Source organism: Elephas maximus, chromosome 8 (assembly GCF_024166365.1).
Source record: "Elephas maximus indicus isolate mEleMax1 chromosome 8, mEleMax1 primary haplotype, whole genome shotgun sequence".
Classification (NCBI taxonomy): Eukaryota; Metazoa; Chordata; class Mammalia; order Proboscidea; family Elephantidae; genus Elephas; species Elephas maximus.
Window position 1 is genome coordinate 96,786,318 of NC_064826.1, and position 16,021 is coordinate 96,802,338.

Consider the following 16,021-nt stretch of genomic DNA (forward strand, 5'->3'; position numbering starts at 1 on the left):
CAGTGTAGGGAGAGTCTTGGATCATGTTCAAAGGACTACTCATTATAAGGAAGCATGAGGTCCAAGAAGAAGAAAGAGTCATCTTTGGAATACAGATTTCACCCTCTTTCTGTCCTTCACGTCATCTCTGAGTGAAAAATCATGGGGTAATGTAATACAGCATCTGAATTTGTCTAAATTCCAGAGGGGTCAGAAGAACTAGGATCAGAACAAACCTGGTCCCTATGAAGTGGAGGTATGTCAGATGTATCTCTACTCTCTGACTTTTTCACCATTTCTGACACTAGCCATGCCTCCTTGCCGCCCGCCCCCCCCCCCCGCCACCCCAGTACTCTACTTCTTTGCTGGGTTCAATAATTCATTGCAATGGCCACACAAAACTTACAGACAATACTCACAGTTATGAGGTTTATTAGGAGCCCTGGTTGCACAGTGGTTAAGTATTTAGCTACTAACCAAAAGGTCAGCAGTTCAAATCCACCAACTGCTCCTTGGAAACCCTATGGGGCAGTTCTACTCTGCCATGTAGGGTCGCTATGAGTTGGAATTGACTCAACAGCAATGGATATTATTATTGGTTAACAGGCTACAGCTAGGGATCAGAATAAGCTTCATCAATCAGGATAACTTCCAACCAAGAGAGCTCTTAGCTTCTTCTTGGCCATGCCTGTAGGCAGGCCCTTCTCTTAACAAGCCTTGCCTCTACTGCTGGGCCTCACTGGGCCTTACTGAACCTTGCCTCTGCCACTGGACCTTCCCAGGTCTCTGCCCTGCTTGAGCAAGTGTTACAGCTCTTTTAGTTCCGCCAACAAGTGCTCAGAAGGCACTCAGCTCTCTCTCCTTCTGTGGGCCAGCAACCCCACCATATCCAGCTGCTGGTCCCATGGTGCCCACTGCTCATACAGCTGCCACTGTCTCACACCATCTATGCCATCTCACAGGCTCGTACCGTCTTCGGTGTTATAGCTCTTGACCCATATCATGACTCTTTTAGGAGGTTCCCTTTCTCTCCCTTTACGCCTCTCTGAAAACCTCCGTTGGGCTGCCTGCTTAGATAAGCAAGCTCCTTATCAGTTTCAAGGCATGGCTCTCCCAGCAGGACCACAAACCAACCAATCCTCGCAGGTCACTCATCCTATTGGGTGGTTTTACACACCCACTTTGCTTAGTGAATCAACCAATCCCTGCAAGGTGTGTAAACCACACTAATCACAGGGCAGGCTGCGGCCCGACCAATCATTTTTGGAGAATTATAAGCCCAAGGCCAGAAAGGCCGTATGTAAGAGAAGCCCAGTGCACTGCAGGCAACAAATCCCGATGAACCACCTCTGGAAAATCTGTCCTTTGATTAGGGGCAACAGAGCAAAGAAAAATTGTCACTGGACTTTGACGGCAATACTGTGTAACAGGAGACAATGAGATAACAACACATGTAAGGTTCGACAGGCAAGAAAATGTGAGTCAAATATTATATACCAAGTCAAACTAACTTTCAAGAGTGAAGGCTATAGGCAAACTTTCATAAACACGCAATAGTCAAGGAATATTGTTTCTATGAGCCTTTCCTAGGAAAAGATCCATATAAGAATTGCAGATAAAGCATAATTTTCAAAAAATGGGGGGACAGTGGGGAAAGAAAATGATAAGTAGAATAAGGTTGTTGATTATCTGTGTTTATTAATTGAAAATAAAAGGACATTATTTCAAACCACATATTTAAAAAGGAAAAGAAAAAAGAAGTTACTAGTTAATTTAAATATTACTCAGAGTATGGAACAAATAGAGTATTAAAAGGAGGGAGTAAGAGTTTACAAAAGATGTTACTATAAATGTAAACATTAAAACAAAAGAACAAACCTGGCTAGTTATCAAAGTAATAGTAGAAAACAAAATTGATGCCAATAAAATAGACCAAATAGTAAAGGACTATATAAATAAAATGCTTGTGTATCTATTTGAACATAAAATATGAGGGAACTGAGGCAAAATATATGTATATATACACATATATATACAAGAACTAGGATCAGAACAAGCCTGGTCCCTATGAAGTAGAGGTATGTCATATATACATACATATATACATAAAAAAATACGTACATATATATACACACATACATTCATGTATCACACGTGGACATATACATAATAACGCAATGTTAATGTGCATTCTTGTGTAAAAAAGCAAGGTGAAAAAATGTGTAGAGTATGTCAAAATTTATCTCAGAAAACAGAAAAAAGAATCTAAACACATGTATCTCCTCATATTAAAAAACACAATGGAAAAATAAACTTTTATTTTATAAAAAACAGTTACCCATAGGGGAAGCAGGGTAGTGAAGGAGAAAAGGATAGAATCTTGACATCTTCAAATATCCCATCTTTTGTAGATTTGTCTTGAAACCATGTAAATCATTTATAATTACATTAAAAAATTAAGCTTTTTAAAAAAATCCAAAAAATAGAAAATAAAACAAATGAACTTAAATGTGTATCATCAGGTTAGTGGTATAGCTGCACAGCGAGAAGAGATTCCAAGTGGCTTTAAAACACAGTTATTTAACTATATATCCCTGGTAAGATATACACTAAGGACAAAAAGAACCACAAAAATATTTTTAACTATTGTTGAAAGGTATATTGAAACGAACAGACTGAGACTGGTGTGTGTGTGTTTGTATAACTATGGGATAAAGTAGATGAGTAATGATGGGATGTTCTAATTCTTTCATTACTGGAAGCCCTGGTGGCGTAGTGGTTCAGAGCTATGGGTACTAACCGAAAGGTTGGGAGTTCGAATCTACCAGGTGCTCCTTGGAAACAGTATGTGGCAGTTCTATCCTGACCTATCCTGTCCTATAGGGTCGCTATGAGTTGGAATTCTTTCATTACTAACATTGTTGAAAACCAGTGTCTCGACGTGAGAGAAAAGAGGGAAATCTTAGAGTTCTGAATATAAATGGAAAGCGTCAGTATGAACTCACGTTCGATTTTATCTTTACAACACACACACACACACACACACACACACGTGGGTGCATGCCCCTCGTACTGAGAGCAGTGAGTGCCTCTGGAGAGGGGAATGATAAGGGGGAGATTCACACTTTAGTTAAAGGCTGGGTATTCTTATAAATTTCAAATATCATATGCTTTTACAATTTTAAAATGCAAATCTACAAAATATATACTTAGAAATATTTTATAATTCCTTAACAATAAATCGGATGATGTTTTAGAAGTTCTTTTAACACCTACTTTCCCGAAAAAATGGAAACTCTAGTGGCGAAGTGGTTAAGAGCTACGGCTGCTAACCAAAAGGTTGACAGTTTGAATCCACCAGGCGCTCCTTGGAAACTCTGTGGGACAGTTCTACTCTGTCCTATAGGGTTGCTATGAGTTGGAATCTACTTGATGGCAACCAGATTCCACCCCCACCCCCACCCCAATGCCATTTATACTGTTCCCTAAAAGCACTGCAACTTTCAGTGCTTTGAAAGAGAAAAAAATTATTACCTACTTTCAACTTACCCTGTCATCTTTCTTTTGGCTTGAATATTCTGGCTCTGACTTTATTGAGCTGCAAGTGTTAAATAACCCTAACAGCATGTCTCAACTACCACTATGAGGACAGGAAGAATAAGTTGTTGTCAGAGATCAGATCTTACCAGGTTGGACAGCTAGTGTCACCACACGAGGCTCAAAATGAAGTTCTGAAGTTTCTTGATTTTAACACAGAAATAGAAAAAAAAAACAAAAAGCTTCTAAGGAGGTAAAATTTCTAGGTTGAAGGTTTCCTTGGCATCAACATAACAACAACGAAAAAACCAAAGCCTTTGCTGTCGAGTTGATTCTGACTAAAAGCGACCCTATAGGGACAGGGTAGAACTACCCCATAGGGTTTCCAAGGAGCAGCTGGTGGATTTGAACTCTGGCCTTTTGGTTAGCAGCCGTAGCTCTTAACCACTTTGCCACTAGGGTTTCCATTTTTTGGGGAAAGTAGGTGTTAAAAGAACTTCTAAAACATCTAAGCCACGAGTCACCAAAAGTTTTCTGGTTTGATCCCACCCAGAGGTACCTCAGAAGATAGGCCTGGTGATCCTCTTCCAGAAGGTCACAGCCTTGAAAACCCTATGGAGTACAGTTCTATTGTGCACACATGGGGTCACCATGAGTCGGAATCAACTTATGGGTAACTAACAATGACAGCGCAAAAACAGCCACAGGCAATACACAGACTAAAAAACGTGACACTGTTCCAGTAGAACTTCATGGGCACTGAAATTTGGATTTTGTATAATTGTCATGTCAAGAAATATCCATAAAACATTTTTTTCAACCATTTAAAATATAAAAACCATTTTTAGCTTGCATGGTGTACAAAAGTAGACAGTGGGCTGTAGTTTGCCAACCCATGCTCTAAGCTATTTCACTGATTAGAAATGGGCCCACAGGCCCTACACAACTCCTAATGAAAATTTTTCTGCCTCAGAAACTCTATGAGAGCTGTGTTCGAACCAATCGCTACCCTCTTTCTAGCACCATAAGTCGTTATTAGAAATTATCCATAAAGTGGGAACCTCACAGCAAATTTGCCAAATGATTGCTGCTTCATTGCGATATGTAGACAAAGCTTCTGTAAATTCCCAGTATATTAGGTTTGCAACTTGCTTTTCTGAAGTCTCCCTCCTCATCTAAGCTAATAGAGTACCCTTGAGCTCTGAGCAAAAATACCTAAACGACAGTGGGCTTGTATCCAAATTTTGTGAGCTTGAAGGTTTTATTCAATGCAAGGGGTTTTAAACTACTCTTAGAGACACTCAGTATGAATTCCAAACCAATATGGTGATACAAGCCTATGTATTTAATTCTCTCCCCCTCCTGACATGACCAAGAAAACAAGGGAAGCAAGATGTTAAGGAGGGTGCCAACTACGCACTTAGATATTACAGCCAGAAGCAGGAAAGAAGTGAGGGAAGCACTAACCAGCATGCCGTCCATCAACACACAAGGCAAGAAAACTACCCAAGGAGGGAGAAAATGAAGCTTCCCTGAACTCATCTTGGACCTATGAGGCTAAAAAAAAAAAAGATGAAGGCAAATCTTTGAGTTGGTGATGGGAAGCCTCTGTTGGAGGCTAGGAGGAAGAAACCCCACAGCAGCACTTCAGGTAGCACATGGTATTTTTGGTACCCTGAAGGCTGTGGGGCCGTGAATGACTGTCCTCAGAGAAGGCACGAAGCTGGTTTACTATGGGGTGGGGGATCATTTCCGCAGCTGATTTCACTGATACCTAGCTGCCTAGCCACCCAGCAGACAGAGAAGGTAGCTGGATTTCCAGAGGCAACCACTTCATAACCCAAACAGAATTACTGTAGCTCCACATTGCCAAAATTACAGTAAATGTAAATATGACCCTCTCTTTTTTTTTTTTTCAATCTGCACCTGAAAGATTTGACAAAGATCCACATACATTTATTCAGAATTAATCTCAGCTCCTAACACTAGGCAGACAGACATCCCATTCTACAGGTGAGCTAGAGAAAAATACCAGAACATTGTGAAAAAATTCAGCAATTCAAAAGAAGAAAATTCACATAATCAAGTAGAACAAATGGTCCCTTTCTGAACCAGATTTGTTGCAAGAAACAGGAAAAATGATTTTAAGTCTCTCATTTGTACTTTCAATTTTTCAAAGATATTTAAGGAGGTCTTGTATTAATAAAACAGGGACTAGTAGCCATAAAAAAGAAACAATCTGAAATTATGAAAGTGTTCTTGGAAATGACATTTTAAAAGAACTCAATAAAGAAAGTCAACAAAATATTAGATGTTGCAGGGGAAGAAAACTGCATTGCTCTTGAGTCGATTCCGACTCATACTGACCTTATAGGACACAGAATCAATAAATTAGAAGACTCAAATAAGAAATTTTCCTAAAATTCAGAGTTAAAAGGTAAAGAGACAAAAAATTACTAAACAATAGATAAGAGATATGGAGAACAGATTGGAGAAATGCAATATATGTACAGCAGGAGTTTTACGTCTGAATTAGAAGCAAAAAAAAGAGAGAGAGCAAGCGGGGAGAAAGAGAAGGGGAAGAAGGAAAAAGAAAAAGAGGAGGAGAAAATCTTCCTAATCTGAATATAGACTTGACTTTTCAATTTAAAGGGTTCAATTATATTGTAAATACTACTGAAAAAAAATCTACAAGTGAATAAATAGTGGTATGATTTTGAATTTCAAAAAATAAAGCAAAATATAAGTATTTTATCCATACAGAGGGAAAAAAAGGGTAAGTTTTTAACAAAGGAAAGATGACAAGTTTGGCATAAGCTTTTATTCCACAGTATTTAAAAGCCACACACCAGAGGAAGATTGAAAGAGCTCAGAGGGGGAAGACTGTCATCCCAGTCAAGTTCATGCAGAATAGCAACAGCTCCTCTAAGAAGAACTCAGCAAGAGGATGACCCACGTAACAATTACTCAGTGTTTCCCAGCCCCTGAGGATAAAGTCAGAAAACAATTCCACTACCCTGAGAGAATACAGAAGAAATGAGCAGTGAACAATGAAGTGAGTGCAACTGCAATTCAGTTTAAACGAATGCAGTTAACGTGGTTGTGATCCTTATTCTAATATTAAGAAACAATTCTGAAAAAAAAAAGATAAAGATACATGAATAATCATCTAGATTTTAAATCTTAGATTATTTTAACCAAACTTCTGGGTTGAGCAAGGGATAGCACAAGGAAGAGTCATATACTAAAAATTTCCTCTTTACAGGTCAAGAAAAAAGTAGTACCATTCCTGACAGTAACAGAGAAAAACAAATGCATCAATTTTTACAATTACGTTCTTTTAAAATTGAAAAGCAATAATTATTAAGAAATAAAATGCAATGGACATTAGAGAAAGGACTTTGGTTTCAGACAAACTAAACTGGGTTTGAGGCTCAGGTATCTCACAAATAATGTCAATTTAGATAAAGTATTAATCTCTCTAAGCTTCAGTTATCTCAAGAGGTAGGGAGATGAATTAGAAAATTATCGCAATGGCCGAGGAAGGAGACCATAGCCTAGATCAGTATGGTAGCCGTGGAGATGGTAAGAAGTGGTTGGTCCCCCCAGGATATATTTTGAAGGATTAGTTGACTGTCGAATGTGAGAAGTGGGAAAAAAAAAGACACAGCGAGGATGGTTCTAAGGCTTTTTGCTGGAGCAATGGGAAGGATGCGGTTGTCAGCAGCTGAGAGGGGAACACAGAGGAGCAGGGGTAGATGAGGGTGGTTAGGTGTTCAGTTGCAGATATGTTAAATTTGAGATGCCCCTAGGGGAAGAGGAAAAAGTAAAGGTAATAGCCAACTGGATATCTGAATCTGGAGAGTCCTGGACTGGAGAAGTAAATTTGATAATAGCCAGCATATAAGAGTATTTAAAGGCCATGAGTCACAATCTACTCCAACTAACAACAAAGTCATGACTCTGGGTCAGATCACCCAGGGAGGAAGTGCAGACTGAGAAGATGTTCAAGGAGGAAGGCCTGGAACACATCACTGTTTATATTTGGAAGAAATGAGGAGGAACTAACAAGGGAAGAGGAAAAAGAATGGCCAGTGAAGTAGAATCAAAACCAGAAGGCTGTGAGGTCTTAGAAACCAATCATGTACACGAGACTAAACAGGCACACCAGTCTAAAAGCAAAGGCGAGAAGGCAGGAAGGGACAGGAAAACTGAATGAACGGAAATGGGGAGCCCAAGGTGGAGAAGGGGAGAGTGTTCACACATCGAGGGGTTGCCAATCAACGTTACAGAACAATTTGTGTATTAATTGTTTAATGAGGAACTAATTCGCTCTGTAAACTTTCACCTAAAGCACAATTAAAAAAAAAAAAAAAAAAGATTATAGCCTAGGAAGCCTATGGGGCAGTTCTACTCTGTCACGTGGGGTTGCTATGAGTTGAAATCAACTCAACGACACTTAACAACAATGATATTGCTAGTTAAAATAGAAAAGCAATTAAAATCTTCTCAGTAGAAGTTAAAAGAGCATTTAATATAAATTCAATAGTTGCTCATGATGAAAAATTCTTACGGTAAGCACAGAAGGATATAACTTAATATGACAAAGAACATCCACCTGAAACCAACAGCCAAAAAACAACCTACAATAATGACAAAACACTAGAGACATTCCTAGTTCAGAACAAGAGAAAAATGCCAACTATCATCATTATTTTTCAAGATTTAGTCCTTAAAATTTCAGTCTGTGCAATAAAACAAGAAAAGGCCATTTTAAAAGCATAACTATTATAAAAGAAGAGATGCAATTATTATTTTTGCAAATGATATAGCTGTCTAACTGGAAAGTTCAAGAGACTAAAAGGAAAAACTATTAGAACTATTTTTTTCTAATCCAGTAAAATGTCAGGATGCCAAAAACATATAGAAATCATTTTATGCTAAGCAGAATTCTAATTTAAAATCCTATTTACAAAAGCAACTGCGCCCCAAAATCCCTCTATTAAATACTGTGCCATAGAAATATAATGTGTCCCACATACATAATTTTAAATACCCTAGAAACCACATTTAAAAAATAAAAATTAGAAACCACATTTAAAAAATAAAAATAAAAAGGTAAAATTAATGTTAATATATATTATTTAACCCAATATTTCAAAATTGGAGCCTTGGTGGTACAGTGGTTAAGAGCTTGGCTGCTAACAAAAAGGTCAGCAGTTTGAATCCACAAGCTGCTCCTTGGAAACCCTATGGGGCAGTTCTAGTGTGTCCTATAGGGATGCTATGAGTTGGAATCGGCTAGATGGCTATGGGTTTTTTTTTTTTTTTTAGTATGTCCAAAATATTGTTTTAATATCCAATCAACATTTTTTAATTATTAATGAGACCTTTTACATTCTTTTTTTATACTAAGTCTTCAAAATTCAGTGATTTTTATAATCAGGGTACATCTCAATTAGGAATAGCCACATTTCAAGTCCTCACTAGCCATCTGTGGCCTGTCCCATTTCCCATTGCCGTCAAGCTGATTCCTACTCATAGCGACCCTATAGGACAGAGTAGAACTGCCCCATGGCGTTTCCACGGAGTGTCTGGTGTATTCAAACTGCCAACCTTTTGGTTAGCAGTTAACCACTATGCCACCAGGGTTTCCATCTGTGGCCAGGGGCTACTATACTGGACAGCACAGCTCTAGTGGACCTAGATATTGCCTAATAGTGTATGTGCAGGACTTACAAACTCAAAACCCCACAATACTTCTAAAGAACATAAAAGGAAATCTTATTACAAGGACAAACATACAATATATTCCTAGAAGGGGTCTTGATACTGTAAGATATCAATTTTCTCCCTCAGATTTTTATGTCAACTCAACTGAAACCCAATCGAAATCCCAATGACTTTTTTTGGAGGCCTTAACAAAATGATTCCAGAGTCTAGAAGCATAAATGCCAAAGAATATCCAGAAATTTGGAAAATGACAAGTAAAAAGGGTTAGGGTTTGCCTTATCAGATATTTAAGTATCATCAGATATTTCTGTATGCTATCAATTTACAAAAATTATGACAATGCAATCCTGGCAGATCAATAAAGAGACTGTAAGTTTTAAGTACTATAATACTTAAGAGTTCAGTAGATGATAAAGGTAGCATTATAAATAAATGAGAAGAGAATATGTTATTAAATATATGGAATTGGGATCACTTAAAAAATAAAGTTACGTGTCTATTTTGTATCTTCAACTAAAATAAATACCATGCGAGTTAAAAATTTAAATTAATTAAAAACTAGAAAGCAGTAGCATGATAGAAAATTTCTTGTTGAATATTTACATAATTTTGGAGCGGGAAAAGTTTTTCTAAGGTAGAAATCATAAAGAGAGAGAACAATGCATTTGGTGATTAAAAACTACCATTTATCAAAAACAACATGTTATGGATTGAATTGTGTCCCTCTAACACCTGTGCTGAAATCCTAATCCCCTACACCTGTGGATGTAATCCCATTTTGGGAATAGGGTTTTCTTTATTATGTTGATGGGGCAATATCAGTGTAGGGTGTATAACTCTGGAGTTACAGGAGCAGCTGAGACACAGACAAGCAAGCACAAACAGAGAAAGATAGATGCCACGTGTAGATCACCAAGGATCACCAAGGAGGGACTAGAGAAGTTGAAAGAGACAAGGCTCTTCCCCCAGAGCCAACAGAGAAAGAGGCTTCCCCTAGACCTTGTGCCCTGAATTCAGACTTCCAGCCCCTGAACAGCTAAAAAATAAATTTGTTCTTTAAAAAAAAAGAAAAAAAAAATTTTTTTAAAGCCACACACTTGTGGTATTTCTGTACGAGCAGCACTGAAAAACTAAGATACAACCTAAATAAAAACCTAATTTTCAAACTAGTAAACTGATTCCAACATATATGAACAATAAAACACTAATACCCCTGAAACGAACACATTTTTCATAGATCAATAAAAGAAAGAGATGAATGATTCAAAAAAAAAAAAAAAAAACTGGCTAAGGACATAAACAGACTAATTGGCAAAAGAAAACATGTTACAAATTTTCACCTATCAAAATAGCAAAGATGAAGAGATGCTAATCATATTGCCAAAGCTGCAGAGAAAGGAATGCACACTCTTGGCCATGACATGGACAATCTTTTTTTGTGGGAAATGTGGCAGTAAGGAAAAAGCCTTAAAAACATGTTTATTTTTTGATCCAGCCTTTTCATTTGTGGCAATTTGTCCTATGGAAAAGGAACCCTGGTGGCACAGTGGTTAAAAGGATCCACTACTAACTGAAAGGTCAGCAGTTTGAAACCACCAGCTGCTCCTCGGGAGAAAGACGTAGCAGTCTGCTTCTGTAGAGATGTACAGCCTTGGAAACCCTGTGGGGTCACTATGAGTCAGAATCGATTCAGCAGCAGTGGGTTTCTTTCTGGGGGGTGTGGGAGATCCTATGGAAATCATTAAGAATATGTGTACAGATACAGTTACTAAGATTTTCCTCCTGATACTATTTCTAAGAGCAAAAAGTAGGAAACATAAAAAACTCACATATACGATTTAACAAATAAATTATGGTACATAATGGAAAATGAGGCAGCCATTAAAATGTGTATTGCAGACATATACCTATTGATGTTAAGGGAAAAATGTTTAGTATGTACGCTATGGTCAAAGGAAGAAAGTGTTGACACACACATAGGAAATTATCTAAAAGAATAGAGAACAAGGTTTTGCCAATGATTATCTCTGACTGGATATTATTTCATTATTTTTTAATGCTCTTTTTCTTGCTTGTGTATTTTCTGATTTTCCTGCAATGAGCATGAACTGTTTTTATAAAAACAAACAAAAAAATCTTTAACTTAATTTTGAAGAAAACATTTTTTAAAAAACCTCCTACTTATTTATTTATTTTCCCTTTTCAGAATTAACACTGTACCTTCACCTACTGGTCAGGTTGTACGAAGTGCCAAAAGAAAAAAAAAAATTTTTTTTAAATGCCAACTGACAGACTGTCTGTAGCTTATTTGTTATATGGAACCAGCAGATAATTCTTTTCCTGACCTAAATAACTATAGATTATCTTAAAAAAATCCCTTTGGACTTTAGGTTTGCTTCATGGTTGTCCATAGTAGACATATGTGCAAAGCATCTAATGAAAATACTTTCTACTTTTGCTAAGGAGATGGGTTTCCCTTTTCAGATGAGGGAGATGCTATCTCTGAAGAGTGAAGCTATACATGAAATAGGTAAGACACTCAAGTATCTCAATGGAACATAGTAAAATTAGACTAGGAAAAAAAAAACGTAGTGCCTTTCAGAGTATCCCAAGAGCTTGTGTAATTACAGAAGGAATACACTGTGAGTTTAGAGGTATAAGGCAAACAGATCCAATCCCAAAGGCATTTTGTTTGGGTGTTGCACATAGAAGTTGTAAATCTGGAACAGGAAACTTGAAATCATTAAGGTCACATATTTATAACATCATATTCAATTAGGTCAGAAAAGTGCAATTTCTGTCATCATGTCATAAAAAGATGTGTTTTCCTCTCAGATCTCTTATGAAGAAAAGCTCCCCATATTGTTACAGATAGGGGCTGTTTTCAATCAGTTACAAGGAGCAATTCAATTACTAGATGGTTTAGTGCAGTAACTGACTCCAGACTAATTTAATTTCTTTAGGTCTCTGAAGATCAATTGATCTGATTTGTCCCATCCCCAAAGGCTGTTTAGGAAAAATTCAGACTTAAATACCTGGAAATGAAATCCGAAACCTTGGCCAATTTCACACTACTTAGGTCATCGTGCAAACTTTCAGCTAGTCGCATAAGTATATTCTCTTAGCCTTCAGCCCACTGAAAGCTACTTAGCATCATGTACATGTGGGCGCTCCCCACATCATGATGCTTATTAAATAAGTGGAAAATGTGGCTGCATGCATTATCAAATCTGTCGTTCCAAAGGGCAGTCAGAATGGCACCCGTATCTCAGGAGCACGTGAACAACTCAAAGGCTATTTTTACCCTAGGAGTGGCTTATTAAGACCTAAAAGTTGACTTAGATGAGGCAAAAACTGATAGATCAAATGGTCATCTAATAAGATGAGGAACTATAATTATTTTACATTTTTGAATTTATAAAGCGCTTTCCTAAGTATCTTGCTGGATTTGCATAAAAAACCCTTGAAGCGAGCAGGGTTATTATTTCCATTTTCTAGACGAGGAAACAGACTCAGAGACTAGGTGACTTCTCCAGAATCACTCAGCCAGTAAAGGGCAGAGCTGGGACTCTAACCCATGACTTTTGTCTCCCAGTATGCCATACCTACCCTCTGATATCCATCACTACTCTGTCAGTTTGTCATACTGTGGTGGCTTGCATGTTGCTGTGATGCTGGAAGCTATTCCACTGGTATTTCAGATACCAGCAGGAGTCACCCATGGTGGAAAGGTTTCGTCAGGGCTTAGCAAACTAAGATAGACTAGGAAAAAAAGGCCTAGAAATCTATTTCTGAAAATCAGCCAATAAAAATCTTATGGATCACAACAGAACACTGTCTAATATAGTGCTGGAAGATGAGCCCAAACATATGAAGACAGTGCAGGACTGGGCAACATTGTGTTCAATTACACATAAGGTCACTATGAGTCACAGCCAACCGGGCAGCAGCTAACAACAACAACCATTTGATCTAAGACAGAAGATGTGACCCACACAATAAAAACATGTCAATATTGCCCCACTGGCTCAGTGTCTTCATTTGTATTTGACGTAAGTAAAACCAATGAAAAGTTTACTTACTATAATCCCTGCTGCATGAACCCAATCCAAATTTCCTATTTCCTCTGACAGGAAATAGGAAATGAAAAAGGCACTTCTAAATGAGAGCAACCTTCATAAATGGACTCGCTGCTGACAGTCTCCTTGACTTAGGTCTCACGGGCTGTTTGCCCTCCTCTGTCCCAACTCTCTGGAGACTTATCCACTTGCCTTCTCTCTGCATTTTGCATTGGATTCTCAACCACAAGCTCGAGTTTCATTCCTGGACCACAACAACACCAACAACTTATCAAGCTTTTCAACAAATCAGTCTTTGTTTTCTACTTAAATTCCATAGCTCCTACCCAACATTCAGCCTCTCTGGGTGGCTTCTCCACTTCCCCACAGCCTCTATATCTGTTTCCCAAGTCAAAACCACTACCCTACACACTGCCACGTGGGCCAGGAAAGGATCTGACTGACAGATGTTGCACAAATATTTTATTCCTTAATTTGAGTTTCTAAGACAGGTTGTACAGAAGTATCGGGGTCGGGAGACGTGACAAAGTGGTAGGTAACAAAGATGTGAAAGAAATGTGTAGCAGTTGGTAGGGAATTCATACAAAAGTGTGGAGATAAAACAGAGGCCTGGTAGCTAGGGCACCCCACATGCCAATAAAGACTTTCAGACACATAAAAAGTATAGGAAGTTACATACGGTGTTTAAGAAATATAATCAGTTTGGTTGGAAAATCCTGTTTGAAAAAACACCTTTTTATTACATTAATATTGGGCAAACTGTGGGTGTCAATATAGTTATTACCTATCACATACACAGTCTTACACTGTATGATTCAGTTTTAACTGAGTAACTACACAAGGTAAGTTACAGGCACATGCATGTTGCCTGTCTTCTTAAAGATCCTGAGACCCGATGCCTCTTTTATTAAATATAAGAAGCCTATGGGTTGATGGTTCAAACCCAGTCAGCAACTCTGCAGAAGAAAGGCCTGGCAAACTGCTTGCATAAAGATTACAGCCAAGAAAACTCTATGGGGCGGTTCTACTCTGTAACACATCGGGTCACCACGAGTCAAGGGCCGACTCAAAGGCAGCTAACAACAACAACAACCCTATAGATACAATTATGTGACCTTGAACTAAATCTTATTTCCTTTGTTTTCAAAATTCCAAATGACCCTCATACTCTTCGTGTTAGCAAACACCACCACTTTGGAAGGCAAGAGGCTACCAAGAGTCCATTTTTCTGCAGCTTGCCATGCTTCCAGAGATTATGTTTAATTCATATCATTGAGAGGACTAAGTCTTTGATAACAACAAATCCATATTTTTTTTAGTTGAATAAATGCCCTGAGCAAAGGAACCACTTCACAAAACCACCTCAGAAGCTGAGCACAAATAGATCCAGTTGCAGCAGCTGTCAGGCCTTAAGTAGCTGCATATCTATAGGGTTTATATCTGGAAGGGATGGGGGGCAGAGAATTGGAGACAGTGTGCAGTAGTTATGATACTTTAAGAGCCAAAAGGAGAGTGTGCTTACAAACTCTCTCTTCTCTTTATCTTATCTGGGCAAAAAAGTAAACAGAAAATTCTCATTACCTCTCAATGTCAGTGAGCCTGGAGGAGTCCCGGAATCCTTTGGCAAAAGGGTTGCTATCTATTTTCAGCTTGGTGATCTGGAAAGAATGGGTGACAAAGCTGTATCATTTCAGAGGGCAAGGAAGTTAAATCAGGAATAAAGAGTTGGTACATCTTCCTTAGCACCCCAAGAATATCTTTAAGTATCTTAGTGCCGTGAGAAGAAGTTCACAGGAAGGACGGATTGGTGCCAGTGACAATGGTCATGGAAGGCCCCAGAGAGAAGGAGGTATTTGAGGATGGCCCTAACGAACTGGCTGGAGGCCAACTGATCGAGACAATTAGGGATGGGGCCCTTTTAGGCAAGAGTAGATCTGAACCGTGTAGCTGGGGTGTGAAGTATTTAAAAGAGTAGTGAAAGTTGTGGCTAGACTGGGTGGTGGGGCAGTAGGAGGGTTGCCTAAATAGGAGTTGTTGTGAGTTGCCCCAGCGTTGATTCCCACTCATGGAGATCCTGTGTGTGCAGAGTAGAACTGCTCCATAGGACTCTCAGGCTGTGACCTTCTGAGAGCAAATCTCCAGGCCTGTCTTCCAAGGCACCTCTGGGTGGGTTTGAATCACCAACCTTTTAGCCAGTAGTTGAGTGCTTAACCATTTGCACAACCCAGGAACTCCTGCCTAAATGGGAGAACTGCCTAGAATGCTGGTATCGTTGGGCAATGGGGAATAAAATCAAGAATGATGTTTCATTCTGACTTGACAATATCTTTGTTAATACTATGGGCACACATACATCTCACAATAGATAAAAAGATAAAACGGCTAATAGTAGCCTAATCTTCAATCCTATAGGGTCGCTATGAGTCAAAGTTGACTCGATGACGACAGGTTTGGTTTGGTTTTATACTGGCATACATGCTATAAGCACATGATATAAAGCTTTCAGAATACAAATTTATCCCTGTTCCTATTTCCATTCAACTAAATTAGAATCAAACTAATCCATATTCTATTATCTTTCCATACAACATCACCTACAGGAGTCAGAACTGACTCAGCAGCAGTGGTTCTGGGTTTGTGTTATTTCATTTTATTTTTTGGTTATGCTTGTTTGCACACCAAAAAAATTCTAA

At 38.4% G+C, this 16,021-nt stretch overlaps 1 protein-coding gene across 1 annotated transcript in view; it reads right to left on the reverse strand.

The window, feature by feature from the left end:
• Window positions 1–16,021, reverse strand: part of TBX20 (T-box transcription factor 20) — a 50,190-nt gene that overhangs the window by 12,169 nt on the left and 22,000 nt on the right. Inside the window, exon 6 of the mRNA XM_049893897.1 lies at window positions 14,910–14,986. Coding sequence (XP_049749854.1) covers window positions 14,910–14,986 — 77 coding nt within the window. The remainder of the gene's footprint in view (window positions 1–14,909; window positions 14,987–16,021) is intronic.